The 16,176-nt window shown below is 46.5% G+C and overlaps 1 protein-coding gene across 3 annotated transcripts in view; it reads right to left on the minus strand.

Annotated features, from left to right (window-relative positions):
• The window catches only part of cnih3 (cornichon family AMPA receptor auxiliary protein 3), a 56,523-nt gene extending 45,109 nt beyond the window's left edge, over positions 1 to 11,414 (minus strand). The window contains exon 1 of one of the 3 annotated variants that reach the window (XM_059645098.1): positions 10,687 to 11,414. Coding sequence is in view for 2 of the 3 variants with exons in the window: in XM_048531266.2 (XP_048387223.1) it covers positions 10,687 to 10,767 (81 nt within the window). In the remaining variant the exon portion in view is untranslated. The remainder of the gene's footprint in view (positions 1 to 10,686) is intronic. The other 2 variants (XM_048531268.2, XM_048531266.2) reach the window with 2 other exon arrangements.
• Between the last annotated feature and the right edge of the window lie 4,762 nt (positions 11,415 to 16,176).

Genomic DNA, 16,176 nt, shown 5'->3' on the forward strand with positions numbered 1-16,176 from the left:
TGATTGGTGAAAGTCTGTCAAATTCAAGCCAATATGTTCATTGCAATTTCTTCCAGTGACTCATCTGGTAAAGTTAGCATGGAACTAAGTCAGTGCAGATGAGGATGGCCTTAAGGTTGAGTTTTTGTATCAAACTGTGGTACCAGTCTTAGGAAAGTATGATTGGAGTGGTGAGACAAAAATATTCCAGGTTCCCCATTCATAAATTGCTACATGAGGGCTCCTGTGTACATGTTATTTTCAAGACATACCTGGTAGAATAATCTGTCTAGGCATAGTTACGGTCTCTTGGGCACTCCTTTCCAAAATACAGCATCTCACATTTATCTAAATTAAACTCCATCTGTCATTCCTCGGCCTATTGGTCCATCTGATCAAGATCCTTTTGTACTCTAAGGTAACCTTCTTCACTGTACACCACACCTCCAATTTTAGTGCCATCTGCAAACTTACTAACTGTACCTCCTATGTTCATATCCAAATCATTTATATAAATGACAAAAAGTAATGGACCCAGCACCAATCCTTATGGCACACCGCTGGCCACAGGCCTTCGGTCTGAAAAACAACCATCCACCACCAACCTCTGTCTTCTACGTTTTAGCCAATTCTATATCCAAATAGCTATCTGTCCCTGTATTCCATGTGATCAAACCTTGCTAACCAGTCTACCATGAGGAACCTTGTCGAATGTCTTACTGAAGTCCAATAGATCCACTGTTCTGCCCTTGGAGCACAGATTCATATTTCCTTGAAAGTTGGGTCGCAGGTAGATAGAATAGAGAAGACGGCATTTGGTATGCTTGCTTTTATTGGTCAGCACATGCAGTACAGGAGTTGGGAGGTCATGATACAGCAGTACAGAACATTGGTTCAACCACTTTTGGAGTATTGCATGTAATTCTGGTCTCCGTTCTGCAGGAAGAATGTAGAGAAACTTGAAAGGGTTCAGAAAAGATTTACATGGATGTTGCCAGGATTGGAAGATTTGAGCTATAGGGTGAATAGGCTAGGCTATTTTCCCTAGAGTGTCAGGGGCTGAGGGTGACCTTACAGAGGTCTATAAAGTCATGAGGGGCATGGATAGGGTGAATAGACAAGGTCTTTTTCCCTGGAACAAAAACAAAGTTGCTGGAAAAGTTCAGCAGGTCTGGCAGCATCTGTGGAGGAGAAAACAGAGTTAACATTTTGGGTCCAGTGACCCTTCCTCAGAACGTTCCTCAGGTCACCAGAACCAAAACGTTAACTCTGTTTTCTCCTTCACAGATGCTGCCAGACCTGCTGAGCTTTTCCAGCAACTTCTGACTTTGTTCCTGATTTACGGCATCCACAGTTCTTTTTGTCTTTTCACTGGAGTGGGGATATCCAAACCTATGAGGGCATAGGTTGAAGGTAAGAGGGCAAAGATATAAAAGGGACCTAAGGGACAACCTTTTCATGCAGAGGGTGGTGCATGCATGGAACGAGCTGCCAGCGTAAGTGGTGGAGGCTGGTTCAATTAGAACATTTAAAAGGCATCTGGAAGGTTATATGAACAAGAAGGGTCTTGAGGAAACAAAAGCAGAAGTTGCTGAAATAGCTCAGCAGGTCTGGCAGCATCTGTGAAGGAAAATCAGAGTTAACGTTTTGGATCCAGTGGCCCTTCCGTAAGAACTGTGGGCCTTGATGTCTGAAAGGAAAAGAAAAAGTTTCTGGTGAAACTAACCCAAAATGTTAACAGGGATAATGGGAACTGCAGATGCTGGAGAATCCAAGATAACAAAGTGTGAAGCTGGATGAACACAGCAGGCCAAGCAGCATCTCAGGAGCACAAAATCTGACGTTTTGGGCCTAGACTCTTCATCAGAGAGGGGGATGGGGTGAGGGTTCTGAAATAAATAGGGAGAGAGGGAGAGGTGGACCGAAGATGGATAGAGGAGAAGATAGGTGGAGAGGAGAGTATAGGTGGGGAGGTCGGGAGGGGATAGGTCAGTCTGGGGAACACGGACAGGTCAAGGAGACGGGATGAGGTTGGTAGATAGAAAATGGAGGTGTGGCTTGAGGTGGGAGGAGGGGATAGGTGAGAGGCAGAACTGGTTAGGGAGGCGGGGACGAGCTGGGCTGGTTTTGGGATGCAGTGGGGGAGGGGGAGATTTTGAAGCTTGTGAAGTCCACATTGATACCATTGGGCTGCAGGGTTCCCAAGCGGAATATGAGTTGCTGTTCCTGCAACCTTCAGGTGGCATCATTGTGGCACTGCAGGAGGCCCATGATGGACATGTCATCTAAGGAATGGGAGTGGGAGTTAAAATGGTTCGCAACTGGGAGGTATACCCACAACACAGCCTCCTAAAATACACCTCCTCCCACCCACCCCCCTGCAAAAATTCCATCCCCATTCCCAATTCCTTCACCTCCGCCACATCTGCTCCAAGGATGAGGCATTCCACTCCCGCACATCCCAGATGTTCGCGTTCTCCAGGGACCGCAACTTCCCCCCCCGCAGTGGTCGAGAACACGTTTGACCATGTCTCCCGCATTTCCCGCAACACATCCGTCACACCCCGCCCCCGCAATAACCACCCGAAGAGGAACCCCCTCGTTCTCACATACCACCCCACCAACCTCCGGATACAATGCATCATCCTCCGACACTTCCGCCATCTACAATCCGACCCCACCACCCAAGACATTTTTCCATCCCCACCCTTGTCTGCCTTCTGAGAGACCACCTCTCCGTGACTCCCTTGTCCGTTCCACACTTCCCTTCAACCCCACCACACCCGGCACCTTCCCCTGCAACCACAGGAAGTGCTACACTTACCCCCACACCTCCTGCCTCACCCCCATCCCAGGCCCCAAGTTGACTTTCCCTATCAAGCAGATGTTCACCTGCAAAATCTTCCAATGTAGTATACTGTGTCCACTGTACCCGGTGTGGCTTTCTCTACATGGGGAAACCAAGCGGAGGCCGGGGACCGCTTTGCAGAACACCTCTGCTCGGTTCGCAATAAACAACTGCTTCTCCCAGTCGCAAACCATTTTAACACCCCCTCCCATTCCTTAGACGACATGTCCATCATGGGCCTCCTGCAGTGCCACAATGATGCCACCGAAGGTTGCAGGAACAGCAACTCATATTCTGCTTGGGAACCCTGCAGCCCAATGGTGTCAATGTGGACTTCATAAGCTTCAAAATCTCCCCCTCCCCCACTGCATCACAAAACCAGCCCAGTTCGTCCCCTCCCCTCACCGCATCATAAAACCAGCCCAGCTCGTCCTCGCCACCCTAACCAGTTCTTCCTCTCACCCATCCCTTCCTCCCACCTCAAGCCGCGCCTCCATTTCCTACCTACCAACCTCATCCCGTGTCCCTCCTCCCTGGGCTGACCTATCCCCTCCCCACCTCCCCACCTATACTCTCCTCTCCAGCTATCTTCTCCTCTATCCATCTTCAGTCCACCTCCCCCTCTCTCCCTATTTATTCCAGAACCTTCTCCCCATCCCCCTCTCTGATGAAGGGTGTAGGCCCGAAAAGTCAGTTTTGTGCTCCTGAGATGCTGCTTGGCCTGCTGTGTTCATCCAGCTACAACTTTGTTATCCAAAATGTTAACTCTGATTTTTCTTCACAGAACCTGCCATCCCTGCTGAGCTTTTCCTCCAACTTCTGTTTTTGATCCTGATTTACAGCATCTGCAGTTCTTTCGGTTTAGAGGGGTATGGGCCAAGTGTTGGCAAATGGTATTAAATTTATATAGGTTATCTAGTCGGCATAGACGAGTTGGACCAAAGGGTTTTTTCCATGCTGTATATCTCTATGACTCTATGAATCTATGAATGTAGCATATATGGACTTTTCCATAACAAGAGTTCAATATCTCATGAAGGAGAGAAAATTGAGCAAAACAAAGGTTTCGTTGTAGAACCGGAGGAGCATGAAAGTTGACATTTTGGGAAATTTCGTTGAAATTTCTGAAGAAGGTCCCCGACCTGAAACATTAACTTTCTTGCTCCACTCCTGCCGCCTGGCCTGCTGTGTTCCTCCAGCTCCACACTGTGTTATCTCTGACTCCAACACCTGCCATTCTTACTAACTCTTCCATTGTAAAAGTTTGGTTTTCCTATCACAGGGTTTCACAAAGCTGTTTTCTTCACAGAAGAAGGATCATGGGCATCACATGAGTCACATGCGATTTATGCCCAAAGAAGACAGAACAAAGAAAATTACGACACAGGAACAGGACATTCGGCCCTCCAAAACAGCTCTGACATGCTGCCCATCATAACTAAAACCCCTGTCCTTCTGGGGACTGTATACCTCTATTTCCATCCTATTTATGTATTTGTCAAGACACCCTTTAAATGTCACTATGGTATCGGCATCCATTACTTCCGTCAGCAGCGAGTTCCAGGCACCCACCACCCTCTGTGTAAAAAACTTGCCTCATACATCACCTTTAAACCTCGCCCCTCGTACCTTAAACCTATACCCCCAAGTTACTGACTCTTCTACCCTGGAAAAAAGCTTCTGACTGCGCACTCTGTCCATGCCCTTCATGATCTTGTAGACCTCCATCAGGCCACCCCTCAACATCCATTGTTCCAGTGAGAACAACGCAAGTTTCTCCAACCTCTTCTCATAGCTAATGCCTTCCATTCCAGGCAACATCCTGGTAAATCTTTTCTGTACCGTCTCCAAAGCCACCACATCTTTCTGGTAGTGTGGTGACCAGAATTGAACACAATATTCCAAATGCGGCTTAACTAAGTTTCTATAAAGCTGCAACATTACCTGTCAATTTTCAAACTCAGTGCTCCAGCCAATGAAGGCAAGCATGCCGTATGCCTTGTTGAGTACATTCTCCACCTGTGTTGCCACTTTCAGTAACCTCTGTACCTGTACACCCAGATCCCTCTACCTATCAGTACTCTTAAGGCTTCTGCCATTTACTGCATATTTTCCATCTGGATTAGATCTTTTGAAATGCATTACCACACATTTTTCTGAATTTAACTCAATCTGACATCTTTCTGCCCAAATCACCAACCGATCTATACCCTGCTGTATCCTCTGACGGTCCTCATCACTGTCCACAATTCCACCAACCCTTGTGTCATCGGCTAATCAAACCAGTTACATTTTCCTCAACATCATTTATATATATTACAAATAGCAAAGGTCCCAACACTAATCCCTAAGGAACGCCACCAGTCACAGCCCTCCATTCAGACTCACACTCTTCCACTGCTACCCTCTGTCTTCTATGGCCAAGCCAGTTTTTTATCCATCTTGCAAACTCATCTCTGACCCCGTGCGACTTTACCTTCTGTATCAGTCTGCCCTGGGGGACCTTGTGAAAGGCCTTACTGAAGCCCATGTAGACAACATCCACTGCCCTATCCTCATCAATCATCTTTGTCACTTCCTCAAAAAACTTAATCAAGTTAGTGAAATATGGCCTCCCCTTCACCAATCATGTTGCTTCTTGCTAATACGCCCACTTATTTCCAAGTGGAAGTAAATCCTGTCCTGAAGAATCCTCTCCATAAAATTTCCCTACTACCAACATAAGACTCATTGGCCTGTAGTTAGCTGGATTATCCCTGCCACCTTTCTTAAACAAAAGATCAACATTGGCTATTTGCCAGTCCTCTGGGACCTCCTGTATAGCCAGTGAGGATACAAAGATTTCTCTCAAGGCCCGAGCAATTTCCTCCCTTTCCTCTCTCAGTATTCTGGGGTATATCCCATCAGGCCCTGGGGACTTGCCCACCTTAATGTTTTTTTTAGACCCCCAATACCTCCTCCACTTTGATCTCATGGCCCAAACAATCTACACACACTTCCCCAATCTCATCATCCACCAAGTCCTTCTCTATGGTGAATACTCATGCAAAATATTCATTTAATACCTCGCCCATTTCCTCTAGCTTCACAAATAAATTCCCTCCCCTGTCCTTGAGTTGTCCAAGCCTCTCCCTGGCTACCCTCTCACTCTTTATATATGTATAAGCAGCCTTGGGATTTTCCTTAATCCTGCTGGCCAATTACTTTTCATGACCCCTTTAAACCCTCCTGACTCCTTGCTTAAGTTTCTAATGACTTCCCTCGTATTCCACCCTTGTTTTGTGTGTTCCAGCCTCCTAGTCTTGACAAATGTAATGATGCATTTCTGTGAAATTTATGTCTTCACTAGATGAGCTCACCAAGCTGTTCCTGTGAAGACAAACCCTTCTGTTTTCACACTCCTAGAAGTCAGCTGAAAATGCTTCAGATAAATTTCATGTAAGACTGTTGTAGAACCAAAGAAAGTTTGCCACCTTGGATTTGAGATACACAATGCTTGGAATTCAGGTCCAGAATTTTGATGCCGTGACATTTTCTGTACAGTTCTGGTATGGTCCATGTTGGATACTACTTTGACAAAGATTTAGATGTGACCGTTATCCAAGTCACAAGCAAATGTTTTGACTGAGTCCTCAAAAATAATACTGAAGGTCCCCACATTGTCTCTCCCTTCTGAAGCACACCTGGCCTTCTGCAGACCATACAATCTTCTCCTTACTCCCCGCTCTGATCATAACCAATCTCCAAACATTACTGCAAACCAATACAATGTTCTCCCAACTTCAAAGATTGCTCTCCAGTCACCCGGGTCTCACACAAGGCAAAGCCAACAATGCTTCAGGCTCACTATTGAACCTGAATATTGACAAATTAACCTTTGCATTTTCTGCATAATTGACAAGGCACTAAGGATTTAGTTTTCCGCTGCTAGATCTGATGTGAATAGCTTTTGTGCTCCTGAGATGCTGCTTGGCCTGCTGTGTTCATCCAGCCTCACATTTTATTATCTCTGATGTGAATCTGTCCTGTTTAGCAGTAAGAGTGCCACATGGCAAGATGGAGGGTATCCTACTAGGAAGATGGCAATTTATCTTCTTAATACTATCATGGGCAGATGCATCTTCAACAAGTAGATTGGTAAGGATAATGCTTTTGCTCTTATTAGTCCCCTCACCAGCTGCTGCAGGCCCTGTCAGGAAACTACATCCTTCAGCTTGGTCAGTAGTGGTGCTACTGACAAACGTTGGCTGACAAGCATTGAAATCCCCCACCCAGAATACATTTTGTCCTCTTGCCACTCAGTACTTTGTCAAAGTCATATTCAAAATGGAGGAATGATGACTTAACACCTCAAAGAGAGTGGCGGTGGAATTCAGCACTATGTTTCCTTGCCCATGTTTGATCAGATGCCATAAGTTTTCATGGGTCTGGAGTTAACATAGAACATAGAACATTACAGCACAGTACAGGCCCTTCAGCCCTCGATGTTGTGCCGACCTGTCATACCAATCTCAAGTCCATCTAACCTACACTATTCCATGTACGTCCATATACTTATCCAATGACGCCTTAAATGTACCTAAAGTTGGCGAATCTACTACTGTTGCAGGCAAAGCGTTCCATTCCCTTACTACTCTCTGAGTAAAGAAACTACCTCTAATGTTGGAAACTCCTTCCCAGCTGTATACCACTGTGCAACCACCCATGGTAGGGCAGGGCATATCTAGTAACGGCGCTAGTCACGTTGTTTAGCTGTAAAGTATGATTTAGGTTGGGCTTAGGTTGCGAGTACTAGAAAGAAAAAGTTTTACATTGCACCTAACACTACGACCTGACCAGGGAATAGGGCATGTTGACAATTATGACCAATTCCCTGAGCTGTCTCACCCACACCCCACTCCTGGTCAGATTAGATGTGACAGGATTTTAATCCTGCTCCACCTTGTGCTACGATTTCCACACACAATGAGTACACTGAAAAACTTATCAAATAGGGGCATGGAGGAGAGAGATATCTGATGTTTCAGAATTTTTTCAGGAGATTGTGATAAGAATGACTGTCACTGACTGTTTCTCAATCTCAGACCTCATCATTATGCAATGTGACAGGTTAACCAACCAGCATTGGAACTTTTAGTTTTGTATTTCTCAGGAACAACATATTTCAAAGTGAAACATATTGCACACATGTCTTATATACATGTATGTGTTTACACTGTCAGAAATGAAAGCAGAATTATCATGAATTAGTGTTTGTATAAAAATACAAAATTTATACTGTGGAATTATGCCATACATTAAATACATTCTGCATAATTATTTTACATCTAAAATCTATTCTCTGCATTATTCTAGATATAAAATGTATGTTGTGAACATATTTTAGAGATACTGATACCTTGGAGCCTCACACAGTTTGATCGGATTTACTGACACAAGAACTTGGCCTCACCTTCCCATTACAAACCTACATTAACGCACACCAACAGCACCTAGCTGGAGATTGTACCCTGTTTAATATATCTCCTTCTTTCCATTTGTCTAAATTACATAATATTCCTTAACTTTCTTTTCTTTTGTCTCCAACTTTTTCTCTTTCATTTGGTATTATTTTCCTCTTGTTCCATCAGTTTTTCTCAGCTACCCTGATATTTTTTCTCCTTGCTCTATTTCCTTCATTCTCCCGGCGCCTTTGCCTCAAACTTATTCATCCCGCAGGTTCTCTCCACTTCTCTAAACTCCCATTCATAGAGCATAGAGCAATACAGCGCAGAACAGGCCCTTCGGCCCTCGATGTTGCGCTTCGTTCTTTCCTGCTTCCATATTCTCTCTGAATAAACCTTTTCTCTCCCAACCTTGCACTCTTGCTGTTCCTTTCTTCCTCTTTCCCAAATTCTCCCAATTAGTTTCTCACTCTCTTTCGAGCTCTGCTCAGTCTCTGTTTCCTCCCAGGGTCTTCCTATCTCCAGCTTGCTCCTGCTATCTGTCGCTCATTTCCACCCAGTAACTATCTCCCCTCAGTGATTATCTCTGCGCAGTCTCTCTCCTCAAACCATTTCCTCTCACTCACCAGTACAATCATCTCTTTCTCCAGTCTCTATATCTTTCCCATCTGCCGGATTCTCTCCCTTTACGCTCTGACCTATTCTCGCTTGGTTACTTCCAGTTCCTCCTTTTACCGTCATCATACCCAACACCAGAACCATTCCTCTTAATTTCTCCTCCCTTATCTCTCTATATCTCTCTTGCTTTGTTCCTCTCTGTCTCATTGTATTTTCTCTCACCTCCTCAGTTCCGCGCCACGCTCCTTAGATTGCACTCCCACCCACAAGTCTCCTTCCAGTCTCTCTCTCCTCCAGTCTCTCTCTTCTCCAGTCTCTCTCTCCTCCAGTCTCTCTCTCCTCCAGTCTCTCTCTCCTTCCAGTCTCTCTCTCCTCCAGTCTCTCTCTCCTCCAGTCTCTCTCTCCTTCCAGTCTCTCTCTCCTCCAGTCTCTCTCTCCTTCCAGTCTCTCTCTCCTCCAGTCTCTCCCTCCTCCAGTCTCTCTCTCCTTCCAGTCTCTCTCTCCTCCAGTCTCTCTCTCCTCCAGTCTCTCCCTCCTCCAGTCTCTCTCTCCTTCCAGTCTCTCTCTCCTCCAGTCTCTCTCTCCTCCAGTCTCTCTCTCCTTCCAGTCTCTCTCTCCTTCCAGTCTCTCTCTCCTCCAGTCTCTCTCTCCTTCCAGTCTCTCTCTCCTCCAGTCTCTCTCTCCTTCCAGTCTCTCTCTCCTCCAGTCTCTCCCTCCTCCAGTCTCTCTCTCCTTCCAGTCTCTCTCTCCTCCAGTCTCTCTCTCCTCCAGTCTCTCTCTCCTTCCAGTCTCTCTCTCCTCCAGTCTCTCTCTCCTTCCAGTCTCTCTCTCCTCCAGTCTCTCTCTCCTCCAGTCTCTCTCTCCTTCCAGTCTCTCTCTCTCCTTCCAGTCTCTCTCTCCTTCCAGTCTCTCTCTCCTCCAGTCTCTCTCTCCTTCCAGTCTCTCTTTCCTCCAGTCTCTCCCTCCTCCAGTCTCTCTCTCCTTCCAGTCTCTCTCTCTCCTCCAGTCTCTCTCTCCTCCAGTCTCTCTATTTCTCTAGCCCTAGTCTTTGTTTTTCCCTCTGTCTTTCTTTTCAGGCTCACTCCGCAATCTCCCTATCTCTCTCTCTTCTACCTCCCTCTGTCTCTCGCGTTCTCTCTCTCTCTAGCCACAGTCTAGCGCTGTCTTTCTCCAGTTTCTATTTGCTGGTGTTTCTTTTCCTCCCCGTTTCCAGGTTTTCTCACTCTCTGTCTCTCGATCCTTCAGGGTCTCTGTGTCTCTGACCCCACCACTCCACCATATCTCTCCGACACTATTTCTCTCCCACTCTTTCTCTTTCAGTCTCCATTCTACCTCTCTTCCCATTCCACTCTCCCTGTGTCTTTCATTGACTCCCTCCTGAAATGTTAACCTCCCCAGCCTCTCTTTACACATTTCACCCCAGTCTCTCATCCCCAGTGTCTTTTACCTCACTCCACCACCCCATTCCTGACATTTATCTCTCCCTCTCTCCCATCCTTTCATTTCATGTCTCTCCCCCATCTTTCTCCCCACTGACTCCCTCCTACGCTGTTTCTCGTCCTGTCTCTTTCGCCCTCTCCTGATTCCTGCCCTCCTCCCCAGTCTCTCTCACCATTCTCGCATCTGTCTCCCTAATCTCTCTCACCGTCCTTCATCCCTCTCCTCGGACTCTCTCACTCATCCCTCTCTCCAGTCTCCGTCACCCACCTCCGGTCCTTCTCTCCAGTCTCTCTCACCCTCCTCCTGTCTCTCTCTCCAGTCTCTCTAGTTCTGACAGTCGGCAGTGGCCACACTTACGTTCCAGATAGCGAAGAAGATGAGAGACGAACAGAGTACTAAGGAAAGCATGTAACAGAAAGCAGCGAATGTAAACGCCATAATGTTCCCCAATGCTGGCGACTTGCTCCCAAATTTCCGCAATTCCCATCGGATCCGAGTCCCACTCTGACAGCCAACAGCAAATCCACCAGCGAAAACACTGTCAGCTCAAAACTGCTCAAAGGAATCAAAAACAATACTGGTTCGACTGGGCAAACATCGCGCCTTGTTCCCGCTCGGAAGTTCCCTGAATGCCCCGAAATCTTCGCGCAAACTTGCCGCCCTGGAACCCCGAATCTCTGGTACAGTTTCGAAGACAGTCACTTGTCAGTTCCCGAGTTCATCTTCCGAATCTGAGTATGGCAAAAATCTGTCTCAATGAAATAATCTGGGGCTGAGTCAATCCTGATTGTTCGTGGGAACAAGCCCTAAAGCTCGGAGAACTCAGTCCTTCCCGCGCAGCAGAGTGGAGCCAGGGAAAGAACCTGAAAATTGACGAACCAGCTCCATCCTCCTCCTGAGCTGCTCCCTCCTCTCTGTCACATCCCTGCTCCTGCCCGCCTCTGTCAACAATTCCCAATGGATTGGCTGTCAGCGCCAGCAGGCAGCTCACGGAGCACTGAACAATATTTCAACACAGAGAGTCACGCCGATACAGGGAGAACACGTATCAAACGGGCCACAGTTACAACCCAAAGCGAACTGCAGCTACCATGGTGACTGTTAAATTACTAAACTGTACCAATTCCATCTATATCTACCACGGTGACAAACATCAACATGAACCCAACCTTCCTGCTGCACTCTTGGCCTCATGACATTCAGTTGATATGATGCCTCCCAATCCGTTCTGCAAACTGTGTCACCTCACACTTTCCAATGTGGGTAAGTGCGCGGTTGTACACTTTGGTGAGAAGAATAGAGGCCTGGTCTATCTTTAAAATGGAGAAAAGCTTCAGAAATTTGAAGCACTAAGGGATTTGGTAATCTCAGCTCTGGATGCAGATTCAGTTGGCAGTTAGGAAGGCAAATGCAGTGTTAGCATACATTTCAAGAGGGCTAGAATACAACAGAAGGGATTCACTCTCGAGGCTGTATAGAGCTCTGGTCAGTCCACACCTTGAATACAGTGGGCAGTTTTTGGCCCCATAACTAAGGAAGAATATGTCAGGAGGGGGTCCAGAGGAACGCTACAGATCTTGGGGAAGAAGGGTTTGTCATATGAGGAGTAGTTGAAGACTCAGGGTCTGTACTCAGAGGAGTTTAGAAGGATGAGAGGGGGGTTTAATTGAAATTTACAGGATACTGAGAGGGCTGGATATGGTGGACGTGGAGAAGACGTTTCCTCTAGTAGGAGAGAATAGGGCTGGATGGCCCACCTCAGGGTGAAAAGATGACTCTTCAGAACGGGTCAAAAAATCACATGACACCAGGTTATAGTCCAACAGGTTTATTTGAAACACGAGCTTTCATAGCATTGTTCCTTCCTCTGGTTTAGTCAGTGAGGAGGTATCAAGACTCAGAATTTATCAGTAAAATATCAAAAGATCATACAACTGATGTGAATGTATTGAATAAACATAAAATGGCTGGCTGACTTCCTCCTGTTAAATATTTAATCAGTTAGGAAGGAGATGTAAGTTTCGAGTGATTAAAATGCAAATCCCAAAATTTCTTTCAAGTCACTGCCCTGAGATAACTAAAGATTTTATAATTGTATGCAAGAGGTGACAAATAGAACAGCCATGGGGACCAGATTTGCAACCGAATATGCCAGCAGTTTCATGCACAAGTTCGAACAAGATAACTTTGCTGCATAGGACCTCTGACCAATACCTACACCAGATACATTGACAACATTTTCTTCCTTTGGCCTCATGGTGAGGAATCACTGAAACAATGACATAGTGCTATCAACAAGTTTCATCCCACCATCAGTCTTACCATGGACTACTCTTCAGAATCATTCTTATTCTTGGATCACACATCTCCATCAAGGATGAACACCTCAATACTATAGATAACCTCACAATGCTGCACTTCTCTAGATTCTTCCCTAAACATACTAAAAAAGCCATCTCCTATGGACAAACCCTACACATACACAATATCTGCTCAGATATGGAAGAACACGACGAACATCAGAGGTGTTGAAAGACACCGTCATAAGAATGGGATAGAATGCTCAACTCATCAATCAATCGGCAGTTCTGTCAGGCCACAGTGAAAAACTGTACTGACTTCCTCAGAAGACAGGCCTGGGATATGACCGATAGGGTATCCTTCGTCATCCAGGTCTTCCCTGGAGCTGAGAAACCACGATGTGTTCTTCGCAGCTTTCAACACATTATTGATGATGATGAGTACCTCACCAAAATCTTCCCTGTGCCTTCACTTCTTGCCTTCAAACAACTGCCAAACCTTAAACAGACCATTGTTCAAGGCAAACTACCCAGCCTCCAGGACAACATTGACCACAACATCACACAACCCTGCCATGGCAACTTCTTCAAGACATGGATACCACCTTCACAAATGGGAACATCACCCACCACATGCACGGCAGATACTCATGTGACTCTGCCAATGTTGTCTATCTCATACACTGGAGGAAAGGATGCCATGGCGCATGGTATATTGGTGAAATGCAGATGCTACGACAATGGATGAATGAACGCTGCTCAACAATCCCCAGACAGGAGTGTTCTCTCCCAGTGGGGAAGAACTTCAGCAGTCAAGGGCATTCAGCCTTGGATCTTTGGGTAAAGGTCCAAAGCAGACTTCAGGATATGCAACAATGCAGAGATCCCAAGCAGAGGCTGATAGCCATGTTCGGTACCTGTGAGGGAGTCACCGCCCCGAGAGGATCCCCCTCATTCTCACATACCACCCCACCAACCTCCGGATACAACGCATCATCCTCCGACACTTCCACCATCTACAATCCAACCCCACAAACGAAAACATTTTTCCATCCCCACCCTTGTCTGCCTTCTGAGAGACCACCTCTCTGTGGCTCCTTTGTCTGCTCCACACTCCCATCCAACCCCACCACACCCGGCACCTTCCCCTGCAACCACAGGAAGTGCTACACTTGCCCCCACACCTCCTCCCTCAACCCCATCCCAGGCCCCAAGATGACTTTCCATATCAAGCAGAGGTTCACCTGCACATCTGCCAATGTGGTATACTGTATCCATTGTACCGGTGTGGCTTCCTCTACATGGAGAAACCAAGCGGAGGCTTGGGGACCACTTTGCAGAACACCTCCGCTCGGTTCGCAATAAACAACTGCACCTGTCAGTCGCGAACCATTTTAACTCCCCCTCCCGTTCCTCAGACGACATGTCCATCACTGGCCTCCTGCGGTGCCACAATGATGCCACCCGAAGGTTGCAGGAGCAGCAACTCATATTCCGCTTGGGAACCCTACAGCCCAAAGGTATCAATGTGGACTTCACAAGCTTCAAAATCTCCCCTTCCCCCACTGCATCCCAAAACCAGCCCAATTCGTCCCCTCCCCCCACTGCATCCCAAAACCACCCCAGCGTGTCTCCGCCTCCCTAACCTGCTCTTCCTCTCACCCATCCCTTCCTCCCATCTCAAGCCGCACATCCATTTCCTACCTACTAACCTCATCCCGCCTCCTTGACTTGTCCGTCTTCCCTGGTCTGACCTATCCCCTCCCTACCGCCCACCGATACTCTCCTCTCCACCTATCTTCTTTTCTCTCCATCTTTGGTCCGCCTCCCCTCTCTCCCTATTTATTCCAGAACCCTCTCCCCATCCCCCTCTCTGATGAAGGGTCTAGGCCCGAAACGTCAGCTTTTGTGCTCCTGAGATGCTGCTTGGCCTGCTGTGTTCACCCAGCTTCACACTTTTTTATCAAGGGTATTTGTTGCATTTTTTTAATATCCATTCATGGGATATGGGTGTTGCTGGCTGAGCCAGCATTTATTTTCTGTTCCTAGTTACCTTTGGGAAGGTGGTGGTGATCTGCTTTCTTGAACTCTTGCAGCCCACGTGCTGTAAACCTCACAATATATGGGAATAGGATGGGAATTCCAGGAATTTGACAAAGTGACACCGAAGGAATAGGAAAATACATGAGTGGGTTGGAGTGGAATTTGCAGGTGATGTTTCCATGTATCTGCTGCCTTTGTCCTTCTAGATGGAAGTGGTCAAGGGTTTCAAAGGTGCTTTCTCAGGATCTTTGGTGAATTTCTGCAGTGTATTTTGTAAATGATACACATTGCTGCTAATGAGGTTCAGTGGTTGAGGGAGAAAACGTCTGTGAATGTGGTGCCAATCAAGTGGAATGCTTTCTCCTCGATAGTGTCAAATTTCTTGAGTGTTGTTGGAACTGCACTTCTCCAGCCAAGTGGGGAGTATTCCATTACCTTCCTGACTGTGCCTTGTAGACAGTGGACAAACTTTTAGAAGCCAGGGAGTGAGTTACTCACTGCAGTATTCCTTGTATTCTGGCCTGCTCTTGTAGTCACTATATTTATATGGTTACTCCAGTTGAGTTTCTGGTCAATGGTAATCCCTGGGGTGTTGATAGTGGGGGATTCAGTGATGGCAACACCATTGAATGCCAAGATGCAGTGATTAGATAGCCTCTTATTAGAGATGGTCATTGCATGGCATTTGTATAGCATGAATGTTTTTTGTCACTTGTCAGCCCAAACCTGGATATTGTCCAGATCTTGTCGCATTGTGCATGAACTACTTCATACTGGAGGAGTCGCAAATTATGCTCAACATTGTACAATCATCGGCGAACATTCAAGCTTCTGACATTATGATGGAGGGTAGATCATTGTTGAAACAGCTGAAGATGTTTGGCTTAGAACTCTCCCCTGAAGAACTACTGCAAATGTCCTGGGGCTGAGGTGACTGACATCTAATAACCATAGCTATTTTCCTATGTGCCAGGTATGACTCCAACCAATGGAGAATTTTTCCCTGATTCTCATTGACTCCACTTTTGTGATGACTCCTTGATTCCACATTCAGTTGGTTTCAGCCTTGATCGTAAGGGCTGTCAATCTGATCTCAGCTCTAGAGTTCAGCACTTTTGTCCATCTTTGAACCAACACTGTAATGATGTCAGGAGCTGAGTGATTCTAACCCAAACTGGGTGTCACTAAGCAGGTTATTGCTGAGCAGGTACTGCTTGATAGGACTATCGATGACACCGTCGATCACTTTACTGATGATCATGAGTAGACTGATAGGTGGGCACTTGGCTGGTTGGACTTGTCCTCTGTTTTATGTGCAGAACATAGCTGGGCAATTTTTAACATTGTTGGGTAGATGCCAGAGTTGTAGCTATATTGGAACAGCATGGCTAGGGGTGTGGCAGGTTCTGGAGCACAAGTCTTCAATTCTATTGCCAGAATGTTGCCAGGCCCATAGACTTTGCATTATCCAATGCTTTGAGCTTTTTTTTGACATCATGAAGAC

This window comes from Stegostoma tigrinum, chromosome 4, assembly GCF_030684315.1.
Source record: "Stegostoma tigrinum isolate sSteTig4 chromosome 4, sSteTig4.hap1, whole genome shotgun sequence".
Classification (NCBI taxonomy): Eukaryota; Metazoa; Chordata; class Chondrichthyes; order Orectolobiformes; family Stegostomatidae; genus Stegostoma; species Stegostoma tigrinum.